Source organism: Phocoena phocoena, chromosome 3 (genome assembly GCF_963924675.1).
Source record: "Phocoena phocoena chromosome 3, mPhoPho1.1, whole genome shotgun sequence".
NCBI lineage: Eukaryota > Metazoa > Chordata > Mammalia > Artiodactyla > Phocoenidae > Phocoena > Phocoena phocoena.
This window is the reverse complement of record NC_089221.1, coordinates 153,103,329-153,129,069: the sequence shown is the minus strand read 5'-3', so window position 1 is coordinate 153,129,069 and position 25,741 is coordinate 153,103,329. Positions and strand designations below refer to the sequence as shown.

Sequence of the window (25,741 nt, the reverse complement as noted above, 5' to 3'; positions counted from 1 at the left end):
GAACAAAGTAGACTCCCAGCTTAAACCTTCTAAAGACCTCTATGAGGCCCTCCAGGACAGGGGGGAGGTGGATGAGCAGGTGAGCTTGTATTGAATTTAGGGCATCTGCAAGTTTTCTACAGAGCTGCCAAGCAACTGGATGCCTGTCTCTGTCCCAAGTCTTCAAATCAGTATTTAGGGTGCTGGGAAGTCTGAGCAGGGTGAGGGTAAAGGTAAAGACACACATACTAGATCCAAATCCCAGGTCTGTTAAGTTGCAGTCTGGCTCATTGGAGAAATTGTTTATTTAGATGCTTCAGTGACCAAGAGATAGAGCATAAGCACCGCGCCCCCGCCCACACACGATACATAAAGGCATTTACAGGCGCAGGGACAGGAAGTGTGGGGAGGAGATCACGAGAGCAGCTGCAGGCTTCTTTGACCCAGTGAAGAGGGACCTCAGATGGTAACTCTCCCTGGAATTCCTGTTTGAAAGCTACAAGGTAAAGTCCACTCCCAGTGAAGTCCCAGGCCATAAAACACAGCAGTGTTAGAGAAATCTAGGTGTGGGGTCAGGGAAAAGTCTGTTTCCTCACTGCAGAAACTTACACTAGCTCTTTTCTTCCCTTAGGGGCCCATCCTGCTCCTCGGTCCCCAGAATCTCCTGGGGGATGATGGGGGAGGACTAGCACCACAGCAACCTGGGCACATGGTCTGCTGCACAAGGGGAAGGAGAGGGCTAGCAGGGCTGAAGGGCAGCAATTAACCTCTGAGCTGGCTGGCACAAGGCAGTTTCCTTTTAAGGGTACAAAACCATCAAGGAAATTTGCATGTGGGGACCTTCCCACATGACCCTGTGTCAGAGCACCTCTGATGGAGGAGGGGAAAGGCCTCTATTGAAGGTTTCCAGTACCCATCCCACTGGGTACTGAGGCCTCTTTCGGCTCTAGCTTGTCCTCACTTGCTGCAGATTCTTAGCACCATTCAGGAACTGTGGAGAATGGGGGGTAAGAGGAATAGCAATGCTCTGCCAGGACTGTGTCATTGCTCTAGGAGGAGACTTCACAGTCGGCAGAAATCTGTACAACTGGCCAGCATCTGATCCCAGGCTCAGGAAAGCTTGCACTCTTTTGGGGGAGAGGGAGTGTCATATTAACTCCAAGTTTCCATGCGGCAGCCACTTCCATCTGCCCTTTCCTGCCTAGGCCAAGGTCTGGCGTGAAAGCTCCAGGTTTCACTGGAGATACCTAGAGCCCAGGGAGAGCTCAGTTCTTCAGCTGCAGGGACTGGTCCAAAACTGACCTGCAAAGGAAAGACAGGCCTGGGGCCTCAGGACATATAGCCCAGAGGAGCTGGGGAAGGGGAAAGGCCATCCTCCAAACTACCATTCTGGGAGACCCCAAGTCCTGTCAAGATCTCTGCTTCCCTCATCCTGACCTACAGGGCCCATTCCAAAAAGGGGAGGAGCAGGGGTGGATTTGCCTGGACCAATCAGACGCTCTCTGTGGTCTACTCCTGCCTCAGGCCTGTGTATTCTCCAGGTGTAAGAAAGGAGGAAGAAGGAGCCAAGGGCTGACCATAGTCCCAGAAAGTTGGCTCATGGCTGGTTCAACCTGGAGTGCTGGACAGAAACACCTCTAGTTTTCCAAGGTGGCTGAGTCTTTATGAATGGGTTGCCTTTGCATGGGAATCTGGCCCAGAGGTGATGCCATTGTTTTTGGTGACCTGTAATTTGAGAAGGAACAAAGGCACAGGGTTAGTTTGTAGTGGTTGTGATGGTATTCCAGGTAGCTTATTCCAACGGTAGTACAGCTCTTCCAGGGCATGGAGTAATAAGCAAGGCAGCTCTCCTTTACTGAGGGCCACTGCATGATAGGCACAAGGCCGGGTGTCTTGCTTCCAGTATCCTATTTCATTCTCATGCTAATTCTGCAAGGGGGGGACCAGCACCCCCATTTTACATATGAGGAAACTAAAGTTCAGAAAGTATAAGTGACCTGCTCACAGTAAGCTTTTTTTAAGTGTGGTAGATTCAGGACTGCAGCCTATGTGTTTCCTCTATACCAAATCATTTATTCTGCCTACAGGGCCCTACGTGACCTGGACGGTACAGAATGACCGTTCTCCCCAACACATGGAATGAAATGTAAAGTGGCTCTTCTATCACTATCCCACTAGCACCACCTGATAGTGTCTTATGTGTTTATGGATTTGTTTAGGATCTGCTTCTACCACCAGAGGGGGATCCAAAGGATCAGGGAACAGCACTGGTCTTGGTTCCTACTGTAGCCCCAGTGCTCAAAACAGGGCTTGGCACATAATAGATACACAATAAATCTTTGTTGAATGAGTGAAAGCTTATCTCTAACAGCTCCCCTTATCAGGACTAGAACTTCACATATATTATCTCTAACCCTTATGTCATCCCATAAGGTGAGGATAATGAGCTCCATTCGGAAACAGCAGAGCAAAATGAATAGGCTTTGAAGTCAGAGGTTTGAATCCTGGGTCTGACTCCAAGTAACTATGAGATTTTGGGCAAAGTTACTTAATCTACCTGACATTCGGTTTCCTTGGGTTGTAAAGTGTGTGTGTGGGGTCCTAATTTGGAGCTGCTGGTGCAAATTAATGAGCTTGAATTAGGTGTCCAACAAATTGTACTATAATCTTACAGAAAAGGAATTGGAGACTCAAAGAGGTTTACTGACTCACCTAAGGTCAAACAGCTGGGAAGTGTAGGAAGAAAACAGTAAACAACACTAGCATTTTCAAGTCTGGGTAGTCCCAGGGTAGGGCTCTGACTGGTTCCACGTTATCTGACAAAATTGCCACCAGCCAAGCTGCAAGGGAGGTATGCTGAAACAGGAGTGAGATGCAGGCCAGGTTTCTAGGGCTTGTCTTAAGTCCATATCTCAGAGGAACCTCGAGTCCTCCCAGTTAAAGACATATCTATCAATAAAGCTGCAGTGTGGGAGAGGAGACTTCAGGCAGAGCAGAGAGGACCAGGGATATTCTGACCCCAACACTCTGTACATCTACCACTTTTATTCATTCGGCTCTGTAAGCAATGCAGAACCAATCGCCAAAGTCAAAGCAATCATTTTAGCAGACTTGCCTGACTGAAACTGTTTCCTCATCTGTAAAACGGGGATAATTCCTATCTCAGAAGGTTATGTTGTGGCACACTGCCCACACTGCACAGTTCCCTTCTGAGAGGCAGGGACAGAACCATGTGGGCCCTCCCCGGCAGGACCTCACCTGTTTATATCATCTGGCGCCACAACCCCCTTGTCAGCATGACGCCCTGGAGCAGCATGCTGTGAGGCAGACAAGCCTCACTGTGAACTATGGCTCTGCCTCATAATACCACTCTGAACGGTGGTTGCCATATCTGTAAAATCAGAGTAATAACCCCTTCTTCCCAGGATTGTTGTGAGGATTACCTGAGAGAATTTGCTTGGCATGTGGCCTGCAACAGACCAGGAGCTCAAACAAAGAACGTTAGTCATTTTCAAGATTATCATGAACAGATGACTCTGCTAATCTCGTCCCTTCAAAGAACTTATCACAATTTGTAATTATTGGTTGTTTATATGCTTGCTGTTTGTCTCCTCCCATCAGAATGTTAGGTTACAAGAGTAGGGACTGGGTCTGTCTTGGCTACCGCTCAGAGGGTGTTCAATATTTGATGAAAGAACCTGGTCATATTTGGTAATAACCAGTAGAGGGAGCTCTTGCCAAATAATTGATGGCAGTGAAGACTAAGGTCTTCAGGCCAGTGGTGAGTGGGGGTAGGAGAGCTTCCCTAGTCAGACTGCTGACAGCCAAAAAATCTAGGAGACCACCAAGGGAATTGTTTATGTTTCTCTACTAAAACCTTCAGCCCAACAGGTCTAAAGGCTGGGGAGAAGCTGATGGGAGAAGAACTTTCTGTTAACGTATTGAGCTTCTGTTGACTGGCAGAAAAGACTGCCAGGATTCCCTTTTAGCCAAGGAGTACCTTGGCTTTGTTCTGCTTCCAAAGCCCTGAGCTCCTGCTGCAGGCTCTTGAATTTCAAAGTATGATTACTCACTGGTTCTTGTGTTTGAAGCCGCTGACATGAGCTTGGTACTGTTCTATGGAGTTCAGCACTATCTTACATGTCTTGCAGGCGTAGCCCTTCCCGGCTGAAACACACATAAAAGTCAAGATGCTTAGTTATCCAATAAGAAGGGACCTGGGGACTGCTGCTTTCGACAGTATGTGCAAATGCCCTTCTGAGGATGGATGGGTGGGGTGAGGTTAGGTGATTGGCCCTGATAAGAATCCCAGTGGCCCCAATGCTCAGGGGGCACATGTATGCCTGGGGCTGGGAACCTTCTCGTTCCCCTCTGTGCCCTCAGTCCCAGCAGAGCCTGGTCCAGAGTAGCTGTCTGTTGAGTAAATAAAAGATTGCTAGAACAAAGAGGTGACATTTGGTGTAACTGTCTTTTCCACCTTGACTGTGCTAAGTAGCCTCATTAAGGATGCCTTTAGCTAAGAGATCTCTGGGAAGGTGCCACTCTCTTTGGGCTTGCAGTAACAGTAATTTATGAGGCCTGTTAGCAAAATCAATCTCTCTCTCTCTCTACCGTGGGGCTCACAGACACCCTGTCTCACTACCAGGGCTGCTCCAGTGACAAAGTGGCCTTTCTTCACATGGTCTAGCAGAGACAGCATGGGCCAGGAACCAAGATATGGGGCTGGACTCCTGGCTCTGCATTCACGTGATCTTGGCAAAATCCCTTCCCTTTCTGATCCTCAGCTTTACTCAACAATAAACCAACTATACCACAACCATCATACTTACAATAAAAAGCAGCCATTGTTTACCAAGTGCCTGATATAGGCCATGCACTTCATATAATTTTCATTGGCGCTCATAATGATTCTGTGAAAACGATTATCATTATTCTCTTATAGATGAGGAAAATAAGGCATGGTTACATGTCCAAGAACACAGAGTTAGTAAATGGCAAGCAGGCTTGGCTGACTGCCAAGGCTGTACTTATTCAGCATGCCAGGTGCTAGCTGCACGAGACAGGCAACCGTACACATGACTTCAAGAGTCCTCTGACACCTTTTTTTTTGTAAAAAAAATGTATTTCTTTTTGGCTGCATTGGGTGTTTGTTGCTGCACGTGGGCTTTCTCTAGTTGCGGCGAGCAGGGTCTACTCTTTGTTGCTCTTGTTGCGGAGCGTGGGCTCTAGGCGCGCAGGCTTCCGTAGTTGTGGCTCACGGGCTCTAGAGCGCAGGCTCAGTAGTTGTGGCGCATGGGTTTAGTTGCTCTGCGGCATGTAGGATCCTCCCCGGCCAGGGCTTGAACCCATGTCCCCTGCATTAGCAGGCAGATTCCTAACCACTGCGCCACGAGGGAAGCCCCCCCTCTGACACCTTTTGAATCATCTGCCATCCTAAAGTCTCACAGCTCTGGAGTGAGATCATCTAGGTTCAAATCCCAGCTCTATCATTTCTTACTTGTAGGACCACAGGCCAGTTACTTAATCTCTCTGGGATTTGGTTTCCTCATTTGTAAAAGTGGGGCTTCTCTGAGACTTAGGTTCCTTACCTATAAAATGAGGTTAATACTAGTATCAACCTCATAAGGTTATTGTAATGATTCAAATAAAAGCAACTGGGACCTAGTAAGTATCCAATAAATGTGAACTTTTGGCTTATCATCACTCTTACGAGTTCCATGAGTGATGCTGGCAAAGAAGTGGAGAGTATCTTTCAACCAGCCTTCCATGGCAGCTGCAGCTACTGAGAACACCAACGATCTCCTCTAATCCAATAAACTAGCAGACATTCCCAGCTACATCTGTTTCTCTTGTATCTTCAGGTATTTCCTGGAAGACACATCCCTTTAAAGCATTTAAGGGGAAAATTACTGCAATCAGAATTCAGGTCTTTTTTTAGACACTGAAGGCCAGAATTAATGGTTCAATACTAACAGGGAAAAGATGCATAATGGACTAGCAGGATCACCCTCCCCACAAAGTCCAGAGTTGAACCTGAAGCTGGTGTGGGGTCACTGATGCCCAGATTACAACAGCCCACTCTTACCATCTATTAAGCAACCAAGCACCATGCCAAAATTCTGGATACTTATGCCCTTGGATTTTTACAATAGTGCTGCAAGATAGGTGATTAGCTCCATTTTTCAGAGCAGGAAACAGGCTCAGGGAGGTTAAGTGGTTGACCTGGGGTCAGAGCTGGGATCTGCCCTCTGGTCTGTGAAGCTCCCATTTTTCCCTCTGCACCACAGGTCTCCGGACTCTCCTATGCGAGGTACATCTCAGCACACAGTTTACTGATCCGTAAGCTAGATTCAAATCATCATTTGGGGCAAGTGAATAATTCATTGGTGCTTCTAAAAAACCAGCTTTGTCCAGTACCCACACTAATCCATTTTCATTTTACATGTTTGATACTCTGGTTTACCCCTGTGATTTTATGAAGTATAAGTCACTAGAGTTGATTTTTAAACATCTGGTTTATTTGGAAAAGCACCTGTATCTCCTCCCCTTTACTGCCAAGACTTTTGAAAGCCCTGTCTACAACTACTTCTCCATTTCCTTGTCTCTCAATTACTTTGCAACCTATCCCCCTACACACACACACACACACACACACACACACACACACACACACACACGCACACACACGCAGTCTTTCTGAGGCCAATGGAGGCTTCCCTGTATCTGAATTTAATGGACAAAATGAATGCTTATGTGGCCTCTTCATATTTGACCTCTCAACAGCACCTGACAGAATTGGTGACTCCTTCCTTCTTCAAAGTCTCCCCGTCCTTGGCTTTCAGCATGCCGCACTCTTGATTTTTCTTCTCTGGTGGCTCCTTCTCAGTTTCTTTTGCTGTCTCATGTTTGACCTCCACCATTTAATACTGGCAGTTCCAGAGGGCTCAATCTTGGTTTTCTTTCTTTCTCTCTTTAAATTTCTTTTTATTATTTTAAATTGTGGTAGAATACAAATAACAGAAAATTTACCATCTAATCCATTTTAAGTGTACAATTCAGTAATTGTAAAGGACAGTTCTGGGTTAGAGAAATTTGTGTTTTCATCATGTTAAGTATCTTCACATTGTCGTGTAACCAATCTCCAGAGCTCTGTCATTTTGTAAAACTAAAAACCTACACCCATTAGACTCCCCATTTCTCCCTCCCCCTAATCCCTGGCAAACCACATTCTTTCTGTTTCTATGAGTGTGATTACTCTTGATATCTCATACAAATGAAATCATAGAGGATTTGTCTTTTTGTGACTGGCTTATTTCACTGTGCAGAATGTCCTCAAGATTCATCCAGGTTTGTAGCATGTGCCAGAATTTTCAGGGGGCTCAATCTTAGATCCTTTGCTCCTTTCTCTCTGAACTCTAAGGGATCTCTTTCATTTCTCTGACTTCAATGACCACTTATTAGTTTAAAACATATGAAACTACCAATATTTAACAGTTTCTGACCTACCAAAATGGCAATATCTCTAACCCAGACCTCTCTTTTAGGCCTAGACCTATATATCCAATTGACTCTTGAACATCTCTACTTTGATATCTCGTGGGCATCTTAAACTCAAGCTGCCAAAACCTGGTTATTCACCTAATGGCTTCAGACTAAACCTGGGCACCATCCTTGCCTGTTCCCTTTCCTTCATCTCCCACACTGGATGGCCAATTCTACTTCCTACATACCTCTTGAATCTATCTATTCCTGTCTACCTCTACCACTGCTATCTTAGTCCAGCCTCCCATATTCTCCAGTATGAATTATTGCAATATTCTCACTGCTGGTCTCTCTCCACTACCCTTCCTCCCTAATTGCAAGCCATTCTCCACTTTGTAGCTAGAATGATCTAATAATGCTGAAGCTGTGAGTAGCTTCCCAATGCTCTTAGGATAAAGGTCCAAATCTCTAACATGACCCACAATGCCATGACTAGATACTTGCTCATCTCCCCAGCAGCATGTTGCCCCACACTATCTCTCTTGCCCCTGGTCCCCCATCTTAAGTTATCTTCATAGCATCCTGTCTGTTTCCTTTTCTAAAGCTTGCCACACTTGTAGTTCATTGCTCAATGCCTGTTTTTTTCTGCTAGACTCTAAGCTCCACAAGAATATGGACAATACCTGTCTTGTTTATGTAACCCAGAGGGGATGCTGAGAGCTCTGGCGGCTGGAAGGATTTGGCTACCTGAATGATACGCAGGTTTTAGTTTTGACATTCTTGAGAGAATGAGAGGAAGGTGAGCTTGGAGTATAAAGCAAACTCCAAGTCTTGTTTAATCTGCTTGGTAGATGCTGCAGCCACCCCTGGTGGGAGAGATCTGGACACTCTGGATCAGATACATCTCACATTTGACCCATACTTGTCATGAGACACTTGCCAGGAGCCCCATGGAAACTATTCTCTGTACCTAACACAGAACCCTGACTTGGGTTTCAATGCTGGCTGCCACAGCCTAGTGTGGGACCCAGAACAAATCATTTCATCTTTCTGATCCTAATGTCCTCATTTGTGAAATGGTGATAATCAAATGTGCACAACAGAGTTGTTGTGTGGATTAAGTCAGGTAATTAAGTGTGAGAGCATCTAGCCTAAGGCCTGGACTACAGCAGCCATTGGTAAGTGCAGGATGACTGACTGTCTGAAAGAACAAATGAACAAGCGTCGACTGAAGCCAGCAGGGAAAAGCCAAGCTGCTAACAACCTAAATCCTTTGCTAGGGCAGAACCCCTGTCAGCAGAAGTCACTGCTTGCATACCCTAGGTCAACATCCCACCTCTGTAAGAACGGGGTCAGAGAGAGCTCAGTGTCTCTGCTGACATCCAGGACTTAGAGAGCCTACAGCAAAGTACACTCAGAACTGAAGGCAGGGAGAAGGAGTGTACGTTTTGGAACCAGACAGAGCTACAGACCCCTACTGATGCTGTCACTTATTAACATCAGGTCATATCAGCTGTATGACCTGAGCAAGTCACTCTGAGTCTCATCGTCTTTATTTGTAAAGTGGGAAAATCACAACTATTTTATAGGAATGCTGTGGGGATCAAATTATAATGTATATATTAATATCAAAGTAGGATGTGATACCCCTTCCCCCCACCTAGATTTTCATGAAAGAATTTAGTTGATCTGTAATGAAGTCAAATGATTTAAGCCAGAAAAAAGGATCCAGGATACAGTTCTAGGATTAAATATGGTAATTTAGCTTAGACAAATGGAGGAGGGTAAATACAAGAAGGAGGCTTTGGCTCGAGATAAAAGAAAAGAATGGATACAAGTTAAGATAAGCAGCCTGAAACACTGCGGTGCCTCAGTCCTGCCAGTGGAAAAGAGATAATGAGGGAACGACCAGGGCAGGACCAAGTAAAGCTGGGGCAGGAACTGGAGCAAAAGAGGGTTAGCGGCAAAAGAACACTGGTTTGTGCTAGCTGGATGCTATGTCGTGAAGCAGGGCTCTGAGGAGCTTGGTTCTGAAGTTTCCAGATGCCTCAGCATATGGAATTGATCCTGTTAAAGGGAAAGGCACTACCTATATGTAGGACCAGTAAATAAATATTAGTCATTCTTTTCTGATTTTGAAGAGGTTTCTAAAAGAGGGTCTTTCAAAGGCTTTGGAAAGGCGATCCTTGGCACCCTGCTAAAGGAATCTCCCCCTTGCTGCATAGCCACTACTTTGCACCTTCTCATCAGTCAGTATTGCCCAAGGACGGCCTGTGTTGTATGGTGCTTTGGGGTTTGGGGGGTTGTTAGAGAGGCATGATTGTTCCCCTTGCCCATATGTGGTCTGGAACATCTATGGCATCTGGGTGTTCACCTCTCCAGGATTGTGGGAAGAGCACAGATGGCTCTGAGCAAGAGCTTCCTTGCACCTGGATGCCATGGTGCTCTCTGTCTGGTGCTGCATCTCCATGGCCTGGGGAAGAAGCCCTGGGGACTCACACCAATGCTTAAGTGGGCTCCACAAGACAGAGACTGTATCAGATTTGGTCACTACTATACCCCAATGAGGGAATGCAGCAGGTTTTCAATAAATATTTGCTGACTGAAAGAGAAAATAATAACCTCCCCCTCCCCACCCTTACTATAAGCTGTGAGTAGTTACTGTGATGGGAAGGGCTCCTAACTTTTTATGAATGCTCACTCCTGTGATGCTGACTGGTATCTGGAGGTCAGGGCAGTAGCTAATGTTCTGAGTCAGAGTGGTCTCCTTCACCACTCTATCCCAGGGACACAGGTGGGCCTTAGCTGCTGGGAGACGAGGGATTCTGAGGACATTATAAAATCTGGCAGAGGCTGCTGAGGCCCTCACACAAGAAATGTGGATGACAGGGAGTTTAAATCAGAGGTTGCAGATTGGTGGCCCTTGCCCCAAATCTGGCTTGCAGGCAGGTTTGACTCACATACGGTTTAAACTTTTAAAAATTTAGTTGCACATTTAAAAATCAGGAGAATTCTTATTCAAATCTGGCTTCTAGATTCTTTTGAAAAACTGGAAGATATGGTAACAACTGGCTGGAGCTGTCTAGGAGAGGCACATACCCTCAGCTGATCATATCCCCTACTGGCTCTTTCACATATTGAAATTTCCTGTCCAGCCTCTGCAGGCATTTGAGTTTGCAATGCCTGCTTCAGAAGACCTAAGGAGGAAAAGCATAGCCTTGGTGGTCCAGGGAACCCCAGCAGTCAAGCCCCGATCTAGCTCTGGGTGTGAGCTGAGCCCCTTACCTGATGAGTCAGTGACAGCAGGGTCGGCCAGCCGCCCGTAGTGTGCCATAAGTTTGAGCTTGGTCTCCTGTTTCCTGTGTTTCTTGCCCATATAATGTTGCTGAGCCATGACAGGGTCATTGAAAGTCGCGTGGCAGAGGCTGCAGAACTTGTCTGGGTCTATCATCTCTCTATTCTGGTGCAAGGCTAAGGTGGAGGCCACAAGGAAAGGGTTTGTAAGGCGTTTCGACAGAGCTGCGGTGAGAGAGTTCAAACAGAAACAATGAAAAAACCCAGAAGGTGCCAGGTTTTCGCGTATGCTGAATGCAAAGAAAGGCTGGGTCACTAGTTAATCACACCTGCAGGCGTGGCACTGCCTGTGTGAATCACACAGTGAAAATCTTCTCTAATTGAGAAGATATGGGGAGCCCAAAGACCACCTACTTTGTTCGGCAGCTTTAACTACTTCAGGCACATGAATCCTGCTTTTCTTATATTCAGAGAGGGATCTGCACTTCTACTATCAAGTTGCCAAATTACAACAGATTAGATACGTACATGCTTGCAATCTTCTCATCCCTCAGAATTCCCCAGAACTTCACAGCAAATGGGACAAGAAGTTTGGGTGTTTAACTCCCATCCTCAAAGTATCCAGTTATAGATTTGGAAGTCAATGCACAGATGTAGAAACTGAGGGCCTGAGGGCCTGGAGGGTCATTTAGAAAAGGCACTATACTAGGGGGGCCTTTTAGGCTACACTGCCTTCTAGGCTGAGTGGGGGAGCGGAGGATGACATTGACATTTAGTTATGAGATTTGTATATATATTTTCTCTTTTGGTCCTCAGAACTATGCCATGAGGTAGGTGTCATTTTGCCACAATACAGAGAAAAACCGAGGCTCAGATGGGTGAAATGACTTACCCAAGATCACCCAGCTAATGAGTGAATACAGGCCTGTGTGACCCTAAAGACCATGCCCTCTCCTCTATGCCAGGCTGCCAGAGCGTGGCAGGGAGATCTGAAGGCTACAGTCCATGTGTTCACCTTCAGAAAACATCCCTGGCTGTGGTCCATGAATTCAGTTAATCAGAGCCTGGTATGGGCATGTATGTAAGCCTCCCGTGGGCCAACAAATGTCCTGATGCTGACTGCAGGCTGCACTGCTGCTTTATAAAGTGGATGTCATGACTCACTAATGAGTCCACGTGGCTGGAATGGTGTCAATCTAGTAACCACTGCTTTAAAAATGTGGTCTAGAACCCCCACCAATGGTGGAGGAGAGGTGGGGCTCAGCAGCACTCACTGACAGATGTTCTTTCATCTCTGTACTACTTCAATGCGGGAAGTTTTGAGGATTTTCAAAAAGCCAGAAGTAACTTGCTGGCTTTTCCCACAATGGTTTTCCAGTATAGGAAATCTCAATTTCCCTGGCTATTTGATTTTCCTTAGCCATTGTTTCAGCAAGTCACTGGAAAAGTAAGGTACATGTTGTAGAATATTCAATAATATTAGAAAATATTCAGTATGTGGTGTTGAGTTAAAAAAAAAAAAAGCAGGTTATACAGCAAACTGGTTCTTATGTCCTCGTTTCTGTAAAACAACAAAAACCATACTGGTGATGTGTGGAAAAAAGACCAAAAGCATTGAGTAAAAGTGTGCTTTTCAGTCTTTTCCAACTTTTCTACAATGAATGTAGATTCTTGATATCAGAAAAGAAATAATCATGACCACTGAAACATAAGGGTCTTTCTTTAAAAGATAATGAAGAGAAGCATCAAAGGTGAATGGTTAAGTAAAGTTGGAGGAACCACTTAATAGACATCCAGTAAAAATGAGAGCTACAGGAGTCTTCTCTCAGGAAACAACTTGAAATATGGAAAGAGAATTCTACAGGAATGTTTGCTGTAGTGTTATTTACAAACATTAATAAAGGAGAGGGGGGAAAACGTAAATGTTCACCATTAGAGGACTGGTTAAATAAATGTGCTGTGATGGGATATTGTCATTAAAAATGTTTATGAAAAAGTTTTTAATAACATGGGGAAATACAAATGTTATATTAAGTGAAAAGAGCATAAAAGAAAATTATACACATGATACGATCATGTCATTATTAAAAGACATAACGTGCAATCTATATGTGTATACTGGTATTTTGAAATGTTACCAACATATTAACAGTGTTTCTCTCTTGGTGGCAGGATTTGGGTGGTATTTTACTTTCCTCTTTGTACCTTTTGCATTGTTTGAACTAGAAATAACAATAATGAGTATGCGTTGTTTTTATAAAAACAATAAGGTTAAAGTATTTTACGTTTATATACATAATCTAGACATACATAAAACACATATACGCACAGATATACACACATACACATAACAAAAGATTATAGGAGAAACAGTACTCCAAAATGTTAACAGTGGTTATCTTTGAATGGTAAAATTATGAGTATTTTTCTTTCCATTTATCTATATTTTCCATATTTTCTACAACATGCTTGTATTACTTTTACATTAGAAAAATGTTTAATTTCAGAAATATAGTTATAAACTCATGTAATAACATGGAAATGTGCTTAAACTACAAAATTAAAAGTTAAAGCAGGATACAAATGGTACATGCACTATGATTATAACTATATAAAAACATACCTGTTATGTGGCAAGGGCCAAAAGTAAATACAAAACATAAACCCTTGAATATGGAATCTTTGGACCGGGCATATTCCAGGGAATTTTCCCATTTATAGAAAGTTAAGCTCATATAAACCTAAAGATAAGTGACCATATAAAGTTCTGTTCTTAAGCTAATTTCCCTTGGTCTAATGTTTAATCTTTTTGGTACCATAAATGGTACCAACACTGACTTTAAACAAAAGCAATTAGTACTAGTATAACTTAATGATGAACAAACCATAAGCAAAGCCAGTGACATGCTCCAGGTGGTGGATGCCTGATCAACTACTGCATTTTATGTGGGGATTCCATTCACTGGCTATCTTGATGATGGTGATAATACTAACAATAGGAACTGTCGGGAATTCCCTGGCAGTCCAGTGATTAGGACTTGGCACTTTCACTACCAGGGCCAGGGTTCAATCCCTGGTCGGGGAACTAAGATCCTGCAGGCCACTTGGCCAAAAAAAAAGAGAATTGTCCTTTACTGAGCATTTATTACATCCTAGGTTCCTTGTATACCTTATTTCATCCTCAAAACCTATGAAGTAGTATTATCAATATTTTATAGGTGAGAAAACTCAGGCACAAAGAAGTTCATTCATACAGATGGTAAATAGCAGTGGCAGGATTTAAACTTGGGCATCCATGACTTTATCTCGTTTCATAGCAGGAATACTAGATTGGGGTGTAATAAGAGAGTATAATTATGAGTGATTTTTTTACCCTCTCTTCAAAGTCTTCCAAAACATCACTGTCTTGTTTTTATAATACAGCAATTCAAAAAAGGACAAGTATTATAGATAGTATAGTCTACTTCTTGGTCCAAAATAAAGACAGAAGCAAAAATTACCAAGAAAAAAATAAAATAAAGATCAAAGAACTTTCAGTTTTGACTAACTGCAGTTAGCAGAGGTTTAAAATCCCAGAAAGTCATTAGTTAATGAGATGAAAGTGAAGGCTGAGCCCCAGTGGCGACAAGATAAAGGGGGCTATTTTAGAAGTCACTGCACTGGGAATGAATTCATGGCAGTTGCAAATACAGTTTGCTGGGCAGTAGTGGCAGCACTGAAGTATTCAGCTTCGAAAGGCAAGTCCCTGTCTTGAGGAGAACAGGCAGCTTTGAGGATTAAAGTGAGCAGGGCATAGCTTTTTAACTTGGAATGCACGGCAACAGGGCAGGTGAATGCTAGGAGGGAAAAATCTAAGTGAGAGAGGCAGGAGATAGAATGCTCTCCTGGTGTGCATAACCTGGAGGACTTTGGCACTCCTGACTTATAATTATTTTTAAGGACAAAAGCTCAGGGCTAAGAAGCTTCTATAGAGAAAAACTGATGTAACCAAAGAAAGGGAGGTTAGGTGAGTACAACTCCGAGGATGCATTTCACTGAAGCTGGGTCTACTTTGATATTTTTAAGGGCTCTCAAAAGCAGTTCAACCTCTTCAAGTCTGTGGCCCCAGTGAGCATTTCTGGGAGCACCTGGCATTGGTGCCTTGAGGACGGGAGGGGTCCCGATACATAGCACCACTCAGGAAAACCAGTACCTTCCACCTTAGTGGATTGCTGCTTCAGCTTTAAGTTCTTTGCGTGGGTCTTCCCCAGGTAGTGCGACTGGGCCACGACAGGGGAGGAAAAGGTCATGTTACAGATGGGGCAGCACTGGTTCTTGTCTTTGCTTCTGCTGCTCTTCTGGTTAGGAGAAAGAACACAGGTCTGATCACGCCACTGCCCGGCCAGAAAATCTTCACTGGTTCCCCACTGCCCATAGGAGAATGAGCATTCAAGGCCCCCTTCACACACTAACCCCAACCTACCTTTCTGGATTCTTTTCCAGCTACTTCATCCCATGCTCTACTCACCATTCCCCGTTTTGTTCTCTGCTACTTCCTTGTTTTACTTGGGCCATTCCTGCTGCCTAGAATGATCTTCCTTTCTTTACTGCCTGGCATATGTCTGCTTAGCCTTCAAGGCCCAGATTAAATATTACCTCTTCTGAGAGACTTTTACTCAAGAAAATTACTCAGTAAACAATTATCAAGCCACTTAGTGTGATTATTCCAGGAAGGAAGAACTAATCTTGTTCTTCTTCTGTACTCCTGGAGTGCATTAAATAGACCTCTATCATACCACTCGCTTGTCACCCTAAACTGACAGTGTCACAGCTTAGGAGACTTTTCTGTGAACTAAAGTGCAAAATTTGGGCAAAGACTGTTGGATTCATCTTTGTTTCCTATCCTTAGCACTCTGCTGGAGTCTGGCACACAGCAGATGTTCAGGGTTCGATGAACAAGCAGATCATTGGGTTTTATTTCATGATTATGATTAGGCTAGAAAACAATGTACTTCAAGTCTATATTAAGAGTTCCCAGCCTCTCTCTTATGTCTGATTTCTGAATACAGTATTCATTCTAATATAGCATTTTTCAACCTTGGTACTATTGTCATTTTGGGCTGGATAACTCTTTGTTGGACGGGGAGGGGCCCATGATCTCATTAGAACTACTGGGCCACTCCGAGAGTAGAAGGATCAGATATATAAAGAGGTGAAGTGACTTGCCCAGGGTCACAGAGTTGATCTTGTCTTTCTGGATTCTAAATCACAAGAAGGGCAACCAGGGGATGAGCCAGTGAATTTGGAGAAGGGATAAGCAAGGCCCTTCCAAACCTGTGGTCCCTATGACAGGGAGGCACAGTTTGTAGTGTGAGCTCTTACTCACTGAGCATCCACTAGGAATTGGAATTTTACCTCACAATACCCTTAAGAGGTAGGAACTATTATCTCCATTTTATGGGTGAAGTACAGAGAGGTTAAGTGACCTGTCCAAAGTCACCCAACCAGTTAAGTTGTAGAGCTAGTATTGGGCCCTAGTCTGCTGACTTTTCATTCCATGACATTTGCACAGCCTGCTATGGAACAAAAATAATGGTACACCTGAGGGACGGGGGTTGTTTCAGCATAATTCTCACAGTATTTCTAAGGCAAAAAGCAAACATGCTGGAAAAGTGTTTATTCCACTTGTTTATTCCAAATATTCAAGTATTGAACTCAGCTCTTTCCCCCAGATCTCAAGAAAGCAAGCAACCTGGCTTTCTTCCACTTTCTCTTCTTGAGTAGGGAATGGACAGCTGTCCTACTCTAACAAACCACTGACAATGGCTCCATTTACTGAGCCCCTATGTGCCAGGCTCTGTGTTGGGTGCTTTAATAAACCTTCTTTCATTTTAGTTTGGAAAAATCCTGAAAGGTAGTTGACATTAGCATCCTCATTATTATAGAAGAAGAAATCAAGGCTCAGAGAAGTAATAAGACTTGCCCAAATCACAGGACAGGGCCAGGATTTGAAGCCAAGTCAGTCTGACTCAAAGCCCATGTTCTTTCCACCACACCAACCTGCCTGCTGGCTTCATCAGGAAGTGAGCAGTCTCAACATGGCAGCTGTATTACCTGATCTGAGTCTAGCTTCTTCGTATCCCCCTTTAATGTCTCCATTCCATGGATTGCTAGGTATCTCTTCACTTTGTTGGCATGTTTTTTGCTCTGCAAGAACCCAGGAAAAAGATCAAAGATAGCTAAATGCCATTTCATATCTAAGGCACTCAAAAACACTAGATTTTCATCTGATTCATCCTCACAGACACTTTTGAGGAGGAGAGGGTGGGGGAAGAAACCTAGTTTATTGAGTTCCTACTCTGTATAAAGTACTTTAATGCTGTCAAATCTAATCTTCACAATAATTTATGAGAAAATTATCATCATCTCAATCTTACAGATGAGGAAACTGAGGCTGAAGATAGTGAGGTTTCTTGCCCAAGATGAGTAGCAGAGATGTGATTCAAACACAGGTCTATTTAAAGCCAAAGCATGTACTTTCTACTGTACCAAGCTGCATGGGAACATGTAAGTATAATGATCCTGATTTGGATGGAAGAAATGAGACTCAGAAAAATTAAGTCAATCTTCAAGTCACAGCCAACATGCATGGAGGCAACACCTGGGTGGCTAAAAAGGAATTCACTGCACAAGCCAGGGAGAAGTGGGGGTTTGACACTGGGTCTGGAAAAATAAAGCAGTACTAAAGGTACAAGGGCATACCTGGTAGTGTGCCAGCTTCTGGGACTCAGAAATTAGCAAGGCGCAGCAAACCTTACACTGGGTGCTGGTGAAGAGACACTGGTTCTTCTGGATCATGTGTTCCACTACAGAGAGGAAAATAAAAAATCTTTGAGTTAAAAACCTGCCTCAACAGCACTGTCTTTGAACCCTGCCTCAAACGCATGAACTGAGTAATGGAATGCCATACTATTAAATCGGCAAACCTCAGCCACCCCTCCCCTACTGCTTTCATGACTCACGCTATATTCTCGTGCCACCTCACCTGTAACTTACTTTATACTTTTATGTACGCCAACTTTCTTTCTAAATGATGATTATTATTTATTTAGTTATTCTTGGCTGTGCCACATGGCATGTGGGATCTTAGTTCCCCGACCAGGGATGGAACCCAAGCCCCCTGCAGTGGAAGTGTGGAGTCTTGGCTACTGGACCACCAGGGAAGTCCCTATGCCAACTTTCTTTACTAAGTAAATTCTTTTAAAAAGGAATCTTTAAATTATAAACTTAAGTAAATACCAATAAAAATAAATACAATAAAAATGAAACAATTCTAGCCAGATACTGGTGTGAGAGGCTTGCAGTTCTCTCTAAAAAGAACATTAAGAGAGTGGCAAACGCAGTCTCTGCTGCTGTCACTGCCCCAGTCTCTTCCCCCGGCCTCTTGTTGCCACTGAATTGCCAAGATGTCACTTTCTAACAAGCTGACTCTGGACAAGCTGGACGTGAAGGGGTAGCGGGTCATCATGAGAGTGGACTTCAATGTTCCTAGGAAGAACAACAAGATAACAAACAACCAGAGGGTCAAGGCTGCCGTTCCAAGCATCAAATTCTGCTTGGACACTGGAGCCAAGTCAGTTGTTCTTATGAGCCATCTGGGCTGGACTGATGGTGTCCCCATGCCTGACAAGTACTCCCTGCAGCCAGTTGCTGTAGAACTCAAATCTCTGCTGGGCAAGGATGTTTTGTTCTTGAAGGACTAGAAAGCTTGTGCTGACCTAGCTGCTGGGTCTGTCATCCTGCTGGAGAACCTTCGCTTTCATGTGGAGGAAGACGGGAAGGGAAAAGATGCTTCTGGGAACAAGGTTAAAGCTGAGCCAGCCAAAATGGAATTCCGTTAGGCAATTTTAGATATTTCAAAATCAGATCAAGAACAGTGAGAAGGGACTTCCCTGGTGGCGCAGTGGTTAAGAATCCACCTGCCAGTGCACGGGACACAGGTTTGAGCCCTGGTCCGGGAAGATCCCACATGCCACGGAGCAACTAAGCCCGTGCACCCCAACTACTGAGCCCACGAGCCACAACTACTGAAGCCTGCATGCTTAGAGCCTGTGTTGCGCAACAAGAGAAGTTACCGCAATGAGAAGCCCGTGCACTGCAACGAAGAGTAGCCACCACTCGCTGCAACCAGAGAAAGCCTGCTCATAGCAACAAAGACCCAATGCAGCCAAAAAAAAAATTACCTAATGTGTCACACAAGTTCCACACCATAGGAATCTATAGTATTAACCTGTGCTTAATTGTTGGGCCTGGAAAACAAAGCTTTACTTTTTGAGGAGGGAGTAAAATCTCACACAAGGCATGAGTTCTATCATGACATCGACAATCTGAGGCAGGGGTAGAATCTTGAAAATGTGAGGGGACGGCAAATTCATGTGTTTTATCTTCTACTCTGGACCAAAAAGTGGGCAAGATTCTCTGGAGGGAGGTTCTTGGGGGGGAACTTTTAAGGTGCCTCTCCCTACTCCACAAGATATAAAGCTTATTTATTTATGCCAGCCTTTTTGGGAAGAAGGGCTGTTGTCTGGCTATATTTCTGACCCTGAGGGTCTTTTGTTTATTTCCCTATTTTTCTCCTACAGTGTTTGGTAATTTTTGTGAAAGACTGTGGCTGCCTCAGCCATGCTCAGAGAAATCAACAGAAGTGGGTCTGTGAACACATCTGGGCCAGAGCTTTAAAAGGGAGGGTGAGAGGCTCCTCAGAATGCAAAGCCCATAAAGGGAAAATGCTACCCAGGAGTCAGGATCCAGCCATTCTCTCCTCGCATGGAGATGATGGATTTTGTTTTATTAAAGGAAACGGGGTTTCCTTTCAAGGATATTCAGAATCTGACTCCCAAAGACTAAACAGGGCAAGGACCATGTCACTTATGACTTTGTATACCCAGTATCTAATAAAATGCCTGACCCAGAATGGCCATCATTAAAAAGTCTACAAATAACAAATGCTGGAGACGGTATGGAGAAAAGGGAACCCTCCTATGCTGTTGGTGGGAATGTAAATTGGTGCAGCCACTGTGGAAAACAGTATGGAGGTTCCTCAAAAAACTAAAAATAGAGTTGCCATATGATCCAGCAATCCCACTCCTGGGCATATATCCAGCCAAAACTATAATTCAAAAAGATACATGCACCCCTATGTTCATAGCAGCACTATTCACAATAGCCATGACATGGAAACAACCTAAATGTTCATTGATAGATGAATGGATAAAGAAGATGTGGTACATATATACAATGGAATACTACTCAGCCATAAAAAAGAATGAAATAATGTAATTTGCAGCAACACAGATGGACCTAGAGATTATCATACTAAGTGAAGTCAGAAAGAGAAAGACAAACACCATATATCACTTATATGTGGAATCTAACATATGACACAAATGAACTTATCTACAAAACAGAAACAGACCCACAGACATAGAGAACAGACTCATCATTGCCAAGGGGGAGGTGGGAGAGGGATGGATTGGGAGTTTGGGATTAGTAGATGCAAACTATCATATATAGAATGGATTAAACAACAAGGTCCTACTGTATAGCACAGGGAAGTATATTTAATATTCTGTGATAAACCATAATAGAAAAGAATATGAAAAAGAATATACATGTATATGTATGAATATATATGAAACTGAATCACTTTGCTATACAGCAGAAATTAACACATTGTAAATCAACTATACTTCAATAAAATAAATTAAAAATAAAATCCCTAACCCACAGGAGGGGCTTGGTGAATACCTGCTGAATAAATGAAACACACCTCTTTGGCCTCAGAGAATACATTCACACAGTTCACAATTATGTATTCAGAATGCCTTCTACGTGCCAGCAATGGGTTTAGTGCTGGGGCCATGTCAACAAATAAGAGAGAGTACAAAGTAAATAAATAAGCAAGATAGTGACAGAGAGTGAGAAATATTATGAAAACAAGCAAGCAAAGTAAGTGGTAGAGAATGTTGGGGCAGTATAGTCAGTGAAGACCATGCTAGGGAGGTGTTAGCCACAAGAGGTCTGGGGGAAACTGTTCCAGCCTGAGACACTGTCAAGTCTCTGAGGCAGGGGTGAGTTTGGCATATGCAAGGAATGAAGAGAAGGACAGTGTGGATAGAGTATGGTGAATGAGAGAATAGTGGTAGGAAATAAAGTTGGAGAGAGTTTGAGGCCTACCAGATCATGTGGAATGAGTATAAGGCCTCATAAACCATGGTATGAACTACAGATTTTATTCTTAGTGTAATGAGAGGTGACAAGATATGGCTTATGTTTTGAAAAGATTAGTCTATTCGTTGTGTCAGCAGATTGTATGGGAATAGGAATGGAAACAGGAAGAACAGGGAAGAGGCTGTTGCAGTCTTCTAGGCAACAGATGATAGAAATGTGGACTAGGCAGGTTGTCAATGGAGATGAGAAAAGTGGATGGATTTGGAATTATGTTCTAGAAGTAGATCTGACATCCAATTTCTTCGATTGGATGTAGGGGGTGAAGTAGGAGAGCATTCAAGGATAACTCCTAGGTTTTGAATTTGAGAAACTAACAGATGAGAACTGGAGGAAGACAGCCTTGGAGGAGAAATTAAAGACGTTTCCTTTGGCTATATTAAACATGAGTGGTCTATCACATACATGGGTAGAGATATCAAGTAGTCAGCTAGAGATTCAGGCCTAGAGCTTGAGGGAAAGGTCAGAGCTGGGGATACAAATTGAGACTCCTGGGACTGAGTCTTGGATCCTCCAAATTTAGAAGTCAGGCAGAGGAAGTGTAGTTGAATATAAAATGAGTATGAGGTGGGACTTTGGCTATAGCAGAGTGAGGAGATCCTCTTCACCCAAGGCAACTAAAACATTGAACAAAACTGACAAAAACAATCCCTTCAGTACCCTGGAAATTGACCAAAGGCACTTAACAATCTGGGAAGCACTTATGCTTGTACATCTGCTGAACTTCGGGTGAGAAGAGCGGGAATGTGGGACTGCTCTCATCCCCTCCCACACTCAGTCAGTGCAGAGGTTCTACCAGGAAGAGGTAGGATGTGAGAACCAATAGCTTCCCTGTGGAAGAGGAAATCACTTGATTTGGAGTGGTGGGCAACGCCCCTATCTAGTGATAATATTGGTGGAAGTGATGGTCTCAGAGGTAGGTGAGGAGGACAGGCCAAAGGCTCTACTATAGCCTTTGCTGTGTCATGTTTGTGGCTGAGACTGTGTGGCAGTGGGGACCTAAGAGGGCCCAAGTTAGCCACATACTCCTGGCCAACTCTGAGGTTGTACACATGCACAGAAGAGATGCAAAAGGCCCTGACAGAAAGTAAAAGCCAGGGCTGACTTTAAAATGGCCTGAACTTTGAATGTAATTTCCTACCTACCTACAGATCCAACCGAGGCCTTTACTGGCTCCAGGTGTTCACTGAATCACTGGTTGACTACTAAGCAACATATAGACACATGGAAGACAGAAATTATAAAAATGAACCAAATTGGGAATATTTGCTCTTAAAGTCTTCAGTTACCATGTAAGTGATTTTCTTCCAAGCTGTGAGGAAGCCTTAACTATTCCATGCATGAAATCACATGGAGAGACCCTGAGACTATGTGAAAAAAGAGATGCCCGGCCAGCCTCCAGGAGTTCCATCCCACTGCTGTTTCAACTCTAGCCACTACCTGACTGCAACTGCATAAGAGACCTTGAGTCAGAACTGTCCAGCCAAACCTTTCTTGAATTCCTGACTCACAAAATCTGTGAGAGATTCATGAGGTTGGAGGAAGCTAAGGTCCACAGAGGGAAAAAGAACTTATATGAATTATCAGAATTCTGAGAAGGTGGCCTGAATGTGAATCCCTGTTTCCCAGATATCCACATACAACTCTAATCCAATTACCAATTACCAGAGGGGACAGGTTTGATACAGGAAATTAGGTGCTTAGAAAATCATTGGAAAGGCTGAAGGTACTAGGTTGAGCCTTCCAGAAATGTCTCTAGGAACAATACATAACTGTTCCAACAGGTGAGCTATAATCTCTGAGGCCTCCACTGCAGCCGTGCTGGAAGTAAGAAGCTTCCATTGTCATTGAACATGCCTCTTAACATATGAAGCTGGAGAATGGATGCTGGAACACTTATGTAAGAAGATCTTATAGTTCCACAACCTTTCTTGACAGTAACAATAGCTGTAGAAATATGATCTTCACTGCATTTCTGCCTTCCAAATCTTACGAGAAGGCATCTGATTGGCAGGATTTATTTTGTATCCATATTGTAGACAGACAATCAGAAGGGGTATGGGGCAGAGGCTGAGAGATCTAGAATGTGACATAGAGGGCTGATTTTCATAGGGTCATGAAGTAGGGACAGTAAGTCTAGCCATATCAACAACTAAATTAAATGTCAATAGTTTAAACAGCCCACTCAAAAGGCAGAGATTGGGCTTCCCTGGTGGCGCAGTGGTTGAGAGTCCGCCTGCCGATGCAGGGTTCGTGCCCCAGTCTGGGAAGATGCCACATGCCGCGGAGCGGCTAGGCCTGTGAGCCACGGCTGCTGAGCCTGCGCGTCTGGAGCCTGTGCTCCGCAACGGGAGAGGCCACAACAGTGAGAGGCCCACATACCGCAAAAAAAAAAAAAAAAAAAAAGGCAGAGATTATTAGAGAATAAAGAAAGCAAGATTTATACAATGGATTTCTATTTAGCAATAAAAAGGAATGACGTATTAATACACACTACAATTTGGCTGAACCTCAAAAACATGCTGAGTGAGAGAAGCCAAATGAAAAAGACTATATATTATAGGATTCCATTTACTGAAAGGTCCAGAAAAGGCAAATTTATAGAGACAGAAAACAGATTTGTGGTTGCCGAGGGCAGGAGGTAAGAGTGGGGATTTAATGTAAAGGAGCACAAATTGGAGTGATGGAAATATTCTAAACTGGACTAGGGCTATACAACTCTATACTTTTACTACAATTAATTGAATTTTACAGTTACAATGGGTGAATTTTATGGCATGTAAATTACAACTCAATGAGAAAACAAAAATTATAACTAAGAGATAATAAAAAACCAAGGTGAGTAGGACTTGGTGTTATAGGTATCTACCTAGACCTCAAATAAATTATTGGACAAAGTGAGGAGAGCAGGGAAGTGAACTGGGTTCTAAATGACTGTGGGCATTCATACACACATAAACAGTTCACTTTCCAGAGCACAGCTGCTGTGTTCTCTGCTTCAATGTCCAAGGCATGCCTTCTGTATCCCCTGAGGACAAAGGCCGCTTCCTCTTTGTGTACCCTCAACTCTTAGACTTCCCACTTCACTGCACCCACTACATTATACTGCAACTGTCTTGGTGTCTGCTTCCTGGATTAGACTACAAGCCCCTCCAGGGCAAGGCCAGTATTATTCTCAACTCTGTAGCTCTGATGCCCAGCCAATCCTGGGAACAGAGCAGGCGTCAGTGAATGTTGGTCAAATTAATGAAAGGAAAATTGCAGGCGGTGGAGGGTGGAGGAGAGGCAACTTTGTGCCAAACAAGTTTGAAAGTATGAGGGTGAGGGGGATAGGAGCCTCTTACTAATTTAGGAGTCAGACTAGACTAGTTTTTAAATTGGAGAAGTATACATCAGGGTATAGGTATGTATACCACCCCAAATTTAAACATATCTTCCTTGGATGTGGTCAAAAATTCCATTTTATCCCAGGACAATCAGTTCACAAGCAACATATTAACTTTCCAAGATTAGTCTGCTCAGCAAGCAAACAAACCTTTAGAGAAATCTGATTTCCCTGCAGATTACCTGACAGGATTAGCACAAAAGTCCAGTTTGTGTACTTCTGGGTTAGAGTTAAGCAGCTAGCTCTGCTAAGGACTGTGAAGGGGGTCACAAAACGGGGTCAGAGCAGCTCTTTCCATCCTCCTCTTTCTATCTCCATCTTACCCAGGGCTAGGTCAAGTGCAGAACAAGCTGGGAAGCTTCAGCCCAGAAGTGCCCCGCTAGACAGACTTGTATATCCTGTTCTCCACAACCTTGGGTCAAGCGTGGGATACAAGCTGGAGCCATAGTATACCCGGCCAGGCTCTCGGGCTTCTGGTTCCCACATTAGAAAAGGGATTCAAGTGGTGGAAACAGGTGACACCAAGAAACAGGGGTAAGCCAGGGCTCAGTCTCCAAGTTCAGGAGGAACACTGAGGTATGGAGAAGGCCTTCTAGAGCCCTCGGAAGTGTGGGGCATGAGAGAAGGGAGGCAAGAGACACTAGGGGTGGGGGAACCTGGAGACTGGGATGGTGAAGGGGTTACGAGCCTGGCGGGGAGGGTTCTGAGGGTCTCCGAAACGGCGTGGACGGCACGCCCGGAGGATTCCAGTCCTCAAGTTTAGGAAGAAGTAAGCTCTCGCGGGTGAGGAAAGCGGGGTAAAGAACCACGCGGCCACAGCGTGAGAAGGCCCTTGACCATTTGCGCGCGCTTCTTGTGGCGTACAGCCAGGATTTTTAGGGGAGCTGGCACAACGCGCCCAGCTCTTGGTGAGGTGCACAAGTCAGGGAGTACCGGGGCGCATCACGCCAGGGGGCGGGCCGGGCGCCAGAGGGTGTGACCGTAGACCCGGGGGTTGGTCCGCGTCCCCGCCCCGCGCTTCCGCCACTCTCCGCGAAAGGAGCAGGCGGGCAAGTGTCTTCCTGCCTCTGAAGTCCCCGGACTCACCTTCCTCCCTCCCCACTGGTTGGGCCCCGGACACTGCTTCCCAGAGGCGGCGCGCCCTCTCGCGGTCGAAGCGCAGCCCGTCGGGTTCCCGGCCCTCCCGCTCCTCCGAGTTGTTGTACGCCCGGGCCGCGCCGCTGTCCGCGGCGTCCGCGGTGCCCAACGCGGAATACTCCATCTTCTCCACAAACCCTAACCGGCTATAGCCGCTCATGAACCTTGGTCTCGCGAGATGTGGGTGGGAGGATAGCT

At 44.4% G+C, this 25,741-nt stretch overlaps 1 protein-coding gene across 6 annotated transcripts; it reads right to left on the bottom strand.

Moving 5' to 3' along the window:
- Positions 1 to 260: 260 nt before the first annotated feature.
- Positions 261 to 25,701, bottom strand: ZNF346 (zinc finger protein 346). Of its 6 annotated transcripts, none has more exons than XM_065874308.1 (7): positions 25,493 to 25,701; positions 17,497 to 17,600; positions 16,849 to 16,941; positions 14,948 to 15,092; positions 10,747 to 10,932; positions 4,053 to 4,146; positions 261 to 1,704 (listed from the first exon to the last, which is right to left on the bottom strand). In XM_065874308.1, exons 1-7 carry the CDS (start codon positions 25,665 to 25,667, stop codon positions 1,617 to 1,619), a joined length of 885 nt encoding a protein of 294 aa, XP_065730380.1. In that variant the 5' UTR covers positions 25,668 to 25,701; the 3' UTR covers positions 261 to 1,616. The 6 variants fall into 6 exon arrangements, with proteins under 6 accessions (XP_065730380.1, XP_065730379.1, XP_065730382.1 ...); XM_065874307.1 differs by having other exon boundaries at positions 1,617 to 1,704; positions 10,747 to 10,980; positions 25,493 to 25,667; XM_065874310.1 differs by lacking the exon at positions 10,747 to 10,932 and having other exon boundaries at positions 1,617 to 1,704; positions 25,493 to 25,667.
- Positions 25,702 to 25,741: the final 40 nt, after the last annotated feature.